The 7238-nt window shown below is 36.7% G+C and overlaps 1 protein-coding gene and 1 pseudogene across 1 annotated transcript; both read right to left on the reverse strand.

Moving 5' to 3' along the window:
* Positions 1-326: 326 nt before the first annotated feature.
* LOC145000813 (S-adenosyl-L-methionine-dependent methyltransferases superfamily protein) lies at positions 327-1556 on the reverse strand. Its single transcript, XM_078960096.1, has 2 exons — positions 1321-1556; positions 327-1140 (listed from the first exon to the last, which is right to left on the reverse strand). The coding sequence occupies exons 1-2, from the start codon at positions 1468-1470 to the stop codon at positions 499-501; spliced, it is 792 nt and encodes a 263-aa protein (XP_078816222.1). The 5' UTR covers positions 1471-1556; the 3' UTR covers positions 327-498.
* A 508-nt stretch (positions 1557-2064) lies between these two features.
* On the reverse strand, positions 2065-5084 carry LOC145002750 (AT-hook motif nuclear-localized protein 23 pseudogene; annotated as a pseudogene).
* Between the last annotated feature and the right edge of the window lie 2154 nt (positions 5085-7238).

The following is a 7238-nucleotide window of genomic DNA, read 5'->3' on the forward strand; positions in this document are numbered from 1 at the left end:
AATAAGTTAGGAGTAGTGTTATATAGATGTTTAATAAATGATGTGATAATTCAATAAACTCTATAGAGTTCAATGGATTGTGGATGCCCTAAGTTTATTATTTTTATTAAAAATTAACCTACTCAACATCCTATGCCAACTTATTTAGCCACATCAGCCATCTAATGTGTCTTGTATAAAGAAGAAATGAATCAGGTTTACATGGTATTTTAAAAAACTAAATAATTATTCATTACAAAAAGCTTTTTATAGTTGGATGTATTTTTAAACACTTTTAAAAATTGGTTACCTTTTTATCACAAAAATCCTATTCCAAAATCCCAAAATGTCCAAAACATCAAATAAAAATATAAAATCACTGTCAAAATACAAATTAAGCAAACACGAATTTTCATTCGACCAATAAGTTTTGGTTAAAACAAAATAGTTTCCACTATTAAATGTTATTCCACGTCACATGCAAACGAAAAGACCCACACACCATTTGGTGGGATCACATCAAGCTTTCAAGCGACGGAGTCTTCCTGCAATCATGAAACCCTTGTAAACAACATGCCTCACCACCTTCGATCCACCCCACACATTCTCAAGTTCTTTAACCACACTTTCCGACAACAAATCAACTCCTCTCTCTTTAGCAGTCACCACCGCCGACCAAGACTTTAACATCCCCAAAACGCCCTCAAACGCTAACTCTTTTGGTATATCAAGTTTCAATGGGCTCCCTTCAGACCCTAATCCGACGCTCTCAAAGGGGAAAGGCAACGACTGATACCCATCAAATACATAACTGATCTTGTCATTCCAATAAGGAATCGTAGTTTCATGGAAGCGCTTAAGTGCTGCATCAATTTCAGGGGTTATGGCAAAGTCGTTGTACCCCCAAACAGCAAATACACCGTTTGGTTTTCGTAGAACACGATTGATTATGGAGTAGAGTCTCGGGAGGTCGAACCAGTGTACGGCTTGAGCTATGGTTACCAGATCTACAGAGTTTTCACCGCCGATTAAGTTAATTAGCTCATCGTCGGACAAAGTCAGCGGAGTGTGAAGGTATCGGACTCGAGGATGGGGCTTGGCGAGTTTCAATTGAGCTTCGCTCACATCGGTACCAATCACTTGATCGTAATGCTCTGCTACCTGGATAACAGTATCAGTTTTAGAATAAACGTTGACCTGATAGGGTTCACAGTTTATGGGATCTAGTCTAGCTTCTTTCAAGCAAATTGGGAATCCTTGACTTGAGAGAGATCATCATAACAAACGAAAAAAGATTGGAGAAACGGGAAGAGATAGAGAAGGGGATGAAGAAAGACTAACACCGATCGCCGCCTGACCGTTGCCGGTTCCGATATCCCAGGCAAGAGAATGAGAGGAAGTCCGATCAGCTAACATGGTGTACCAGTCGGCGGGATAAGTTGGGCGTGCATCCAAATATGCATCTGCTTGCTTGTCGAATAATCCTGCCATTTTTCGATGCTGTAAGTTCCAATGTGATTTTCGCAGATATTGAATGAAAAGGAATCGAAGTTATAGACCCGCTTGCAAGAAGATAAGCACGTGTAGGCAAACGTTATTAGGAAAATGACAAAAAAAAAAAAAAAAAAAAAAAAAAAAAAAAAAAAAAAAAAAGTTATAACGTGTTATGGTGGTATCGGAGAGTAACACCAATCTCATAACACCTAATAACGGGGAACAGGGTCGTGTTCACATGTTATAACATATAATAACACCTGTCCATACCCACCTTTCTAAAAGGAATTTTATTGTTTAAAAAACTAACTCTACCCCACACATGCATGTAACACCAATTTGTCCTCATCTCAAATTATAACATTGACAAAATTGCAAAAATGATGTCTATGATTAGAAAATTTATATGTTTTTGATTCAAAAAGAAATTTAGTATATCAATTGTTTAAAATTGGATATTTTTAGTTATTTTGGTCCCTTTACATTTGAAATTACTTTTATACCCTTTTAATTTATATTTTTCATTTTCTTTAATTGTGAAATGCCTTAATGAAATTAATTTTAATTATTTTATGCCCTTTTAATTTTTAATTAATTTGTGAAAGATGTTGATATCATAGTCATCGACCCAGACGCAATCAGAGCTCCGACGATATTCCCACCAAGAATCTGTCCTTATCCACCCGCCAAGTATATAGTTAGGGGTGGCCCTAGTGGTGCTAGAGGTGGTAAGAAGGAACCAGACAACGAGAGTATCTCAAACCCACAGTGGAGGGTGAGTACAGATTGTTGGGTCAAAAATTTGGTTTATACTTTGCTTTTCTAGGAAAATATATTTTTATGTAATGTTGTATGTGTTTGCGGTTTGTGCGTACGACCGTACACGTGTGTATGGCCGAACACCCTGTGTACGGCCGCACACCCTGTGTATGGCTGTACACAGGGTGTGCGCCTGTACACATGTGTATGGCTGGAGGTCCATATAAATAGAGTGTGCATGTGGGAGTGTACGGTCAGAAAGGTAGAAGAGAGCATCTTGTAGAGAGAGAAAGTTAGAGAGAAGAAGTGTGTGTGTGTGTGTGTAAAAATCTATTGTAAGGAGCATAATTCATTTCATTAATACATCATAGATTCATCTTAATTCTTCTTCTCCTTCTCTTCTATTTGATCTGACATCATCCAATTGATTGGGATTCCGAACCATCAATCTAGAGACTTGATAAATCTTGACCTAGATAGTTTCGTTTAGCCTGACAATATGATGCTTGTATAGGTTGAGCAGGGAGATATATATTGGAATCTACTCGTCACATTAATTGAACCCGTACTTGGAACCGTGACTTAACTTTTCCTCGATGTGTGGATTATGTCCTTAATTCCGGTATTGATGGGGCGACTGGTAAATTCCGATGAATTAGGTCTGTAGAAAATTATTTTCTTTCTTTCTTACTGTTAGTCGTATGTTGCCTCCTCTGCGTGATTGAAAGAGATCCGACCTGGACTGCAACATATGCAAATATATTTCTCTGCATATTATATCTATGAAATTCTTCTTATCTGTTAGCCAAATGTTGTCTCCTTTGCGTGATTAACAATCCGACCTGGTACACAGTATATGCAACCTTCTACTTCTCAATCCCTCTAAAACTATAAGTGATAATAATCTGAATCTATCTTCTCTCCTAATGATTGTCTGCTCACCCGATATAAGGAGTACTCTAGAAGTCTTTGATTAATGGGGCATATCAGGAAGCGGGAAACATGTTCTAGTACAATTAAAATTGAACACTCAAAGATTGTCTATAGATCTCGCTGCTCAATTTAGGTGGACAACAATATCCCTGGTCGTCGTCAGCTGAATGGTCCTTAAGATATAGTATCTAGAAACTTAGGATCAGATACAATATCTAGGAACTTAGGATCACATTATCTTGTCACTTATAGTATGTCCTAATTTTGTCACAATTTTTCGTGTTTAAGTGGACAACAATACCGACGATCGACCAGACAAAAATGTGAAGATAGAAGGTACCGACAAGTGGATAAAGGTTGTCTAAAAACTTTGATCCCAAATCATTCTTAAAGTTAGATATCATTTTACTTTTGTTAAATTTGTTCATAGTTTTTCTCTATGCACAAATTTTAGGGGGAGAATCAAAAATAATTCAAAAATCAAACAAAAATCAGAAAATTAAAATCCAAAAATAGTGTTATTTCTTGTTCAGAAAAATCAGAAAATCCAAAAATATTTTTTTGTGTGCTAATTTTTCTTTTAGTTTTGTTTTGTCTTGAAAAGTGATTTCAGGTATAGATAAGACTCATGGAGACTGTATCGAGATTTTTTGAGTCAAGGCTTCATCCGTGATCATCGAAGAATTCGCTTTCGGAGGAGCAAGAAATGAAGATTATTTTTTAAACATTCATCTGTCAACCCCAGAAGCATGGTGAAGATGTACTTGAAGATTATGTCACAGATTGCATTGAAGCCTCCTCGCTCAATCTGTTGCTATCTATGAACCTGCTGAAGTGATCCAGAAGATTCGTTCTCTTTGTTCTCTCTGAAGATTCTCATGCTGAAAGCGCTATCTTTCAAGAATCAGTATTCTTGAAGATTCTCATGCTGAAAGCGCTATCTTGAAGAAATGCCCAACCGCTCAAGATGAAGTCATTCATAGAAGATTCATATGTTCATCTTGATGCTGTGAAGAAATCTGAAGATTAATGTTGAAGCCAAGCTCCCAACGAAGATTAACAAGAAAAGTCAGCTACTTTTTATACTTTGCTTTTCTAGGAAAATATATTTTTATGTAATGTTGTATGTGTTTGCGGTTTGTGTGTACGGCTGTACACGTGTGTATGGCCGCACACCTTGTGTACGGCCGTACACGTGTGTACGGCCGCACATCCTGTGTACGGCCGTACACAGGGTGTGCGGCTGTACACATGTGTATGGCTGGAGGTCCATATAAATAGAGTGTGCATGTGGGAGTGTACGATCAGAAGGTAGAAGAGAGCATCTTGTAGAGAGAGAAAGTTAGAGAGAAGAAGTGTGTGTGAGAGAGAATCTATTGTAAGGAGCATAATTCATTTCGTTAATACATCATAGATTCATCTTAATTCTTCTTCTCCTTCTCTTTTATTTGATCTGACATCATCCAATTGATTGGGATTCCGCACCATCAATTGGATCTGATTGATACACAAGCAATTTTGGGGACTTACACAGATCCAACCGCTGCAAGTTGCCAAAGACTAACGTTGTTGACGATGCCGCTATCACATACTATACAAATACCACGTTGACGCTTCCTGGTATAATTCACGATTCACTCAAAGACACCGTATCCACTATTTATCTCAGGGATGTGTGTCGGGAGGGTATTTGTGATCTCCCAAGTGATGATCACTGGTGGTTTTGGCTTGTTTTTTAAACCAGAAGGGCAACCCCGTGGTCGGCGACCTATTATATCCCCACTACCGCTGCCAGTGCCAAGAGTGTATTGGTTGTCATCATCGGAATCAGGAGGTATTTCGAGGTGAAGGTCAGGGCGATGTTGCAGGTTTTTAAGGGAGAAAGGGGAAGTAGAGCACAAGTCTAAATTCTTTGACATATTGTTACACCCCTAAACCGTAACGGCAGAAATGTTCGGGGGCAGATGATGTCATGTACAGTATTACAACAACTAAATAATCTTAATCAAAGTAACAACCATTGTATTGATAATATAGAGTTTATATTGTGTTCGTAACATTGTTTGTATGACACCAAAAGTATATAGCAAAAACTATAAGAAGTGTCACTATGATGCTCCATCTTCTCAAAACCTGTAAGTGTATCTGTCTACTGATTCCATGAGAATACAAGTGATTTTGAAAGTGTATCAACATTTAAGTTGGTGAGTTCATAAGCATTTTTGTTTTAGAAGTATGTCTTTGTTCTTTGAAAATGTTAGTGTATTCCTCCAGAGAATCCAATATTTTCTTTTGTGAATGAAATGTAGTCTTAGGCCTTAAAACCAAAATGTATGTTTGTTATTGTACTCTAAAATAGTATAGTGTAGTCTTATTATTAAATAAAACCATATAAATGAATGCTTCCTAGAAATGTATGTTGTACTGTATCAGGAAACTAGTGTATTGTATTGGGAAAATAGTGTATTGTATTGTATCTGTATGAAAACCCTTTGTATGTATGTGCCTAGAATCCACTATATGTACTATAATGTAATGTAATGTAGTTCTATTATTAAAATAAAACCATTAAAGTTATGTTTGTCCCGTAAACCAAAATGGTTAGTTAATGCTTAATGAGAGTGATATTATAACCATGCTAAAATGACTAGTAGCCTGCACGACATTCTTCAGGCTTCGGAATGTTGTTACATTTGTCACCCATACCTTCCGGTCTAACTGTAGCTAACAGTTTAGGTGCGGGATTGTCAGAAATACTTACAAAAATTCTTAGGAATTATTTGAATTAGCGAAATAAATATTTAAATAATAATTTAGCAAAATAAATATTTAAATAATAATTTAAATAGTGATTTAAAGTGTTAGACAACACTAAATTATGTAAGAAATACTTACAAAAATCATTAGGAATTATTTGAAGGTGTTCTTGGTGTTCTTGAGTGAAAACTTCAAGATTTGAAGGAAAGTATGAATGTTTTTGAGAAAAATAAGGAGATTTGAAGGAATCTGGGTAAAATCTTATGAATGTTGTTTACGGATGAGTTTTGAGAGCGAAACGGAAAGGGTTTCGGCCTTGAATGTGAGAAATGAGGAGTGTTTGCGGCTAAACATATATATATATATATATATATATATATATATATATATATATATATATATATATATATATATATATATATATATATATATATATAAAAGGGAGCGTTTTTGGCCTTAATGGGCCTTAACAAAGTGTTTTCGGTCCTATAGTGTTTCGCAATTAAGATTTCGGTTATGGCTTCCATAAAGGAAGTGTTTTCGGCCATCACTTCCATAAATGAAGTGATTTCGGTTTTGGTATCGGATTATATTCCCTAAACCGAAAACGATATATATATAATTTAACTTAAGTGTTAGACTTTTATTTGAACAAGTGCGACTTTTACTGACTTCTATTGACCCGAAATAACCGATTGTTACATTATCCCCCCATTAGAGGAAATTTTGTCCCGAAATTATTTCTATAGTGACTACTCATGAACTAGGGAAAAGATGCAGGTACTTTCATTGCATCTGATCTTCTCGCTCCCAAGTGAATTCGGGTCTTCGCTTGGTGTTCTGGCGGAACTTCACTATCAGTATCCGACTTTCTTTCGTTCTTTTGAATTCCCTATCCATGATTTCTACCGGTTCTTCCACGAAGTGTAGGCTTTCGTTTATCTTGATTTCATCGAGTGGAATCGCAAGAGGCTTATCAGATAGACACTTCTTTAGAATAGACATGTGGAAGGTAGGGTGCACGTTATTGAGTTCTTGAGGTAGTTGAGGTTTGTAACCTACTGGGCCGATTCTTGCAAGAATCTTAAATGGCCCAATATACCATGGATTTAGTTTTCCACGTTTTGCGAACCGTATCATGCTCTTCCAAGGTAAGAGCTTCAACAGAACGTGGTTGCTAACCTGGAATTTCAAGGGTTTTCCTCTCTTATATGCGTAGCTCTTTTTCCGGTCTCTAGAAGCTTTTGGTCGTTCTCTGATTTTGTCACACCCCAAAACTGGAACGGCGGAAACGTTCTGGGATGGATGACGTCATG

This window comes from Lactuca saligna, chromosome 6 (genome assembly GCF_052625555.1).
Source record: "Lactuca saligna cultivar CGN05327 chromosome 6, ASM5262555v1, whole genome shotgun sequence".
Lineage (NCBI taxonomy): Eukaryota > Viridiplantae > Streptophyta > Magnoliopsida > Asterales > Asteraceae > Lactuca > Lactuca saligna.

Bases quoted from the DNA above. Each gene is read 5' to 3' on its own strand.
- LOC145000813 (XM_078960096.1), bottom strand. From the start codon at position 1,470: ATGGCAGGATTATTCGACAAGCAAGCAGATGCATATTTGGATGCACGC. The intron at 1,141-1,320 runs GTTAGTCTTTCT...ACTGTTATCCAG, and splicing joins ACGGTCAGGCGGCGATCGGT to GTAGCAGAGCATTACGATCA.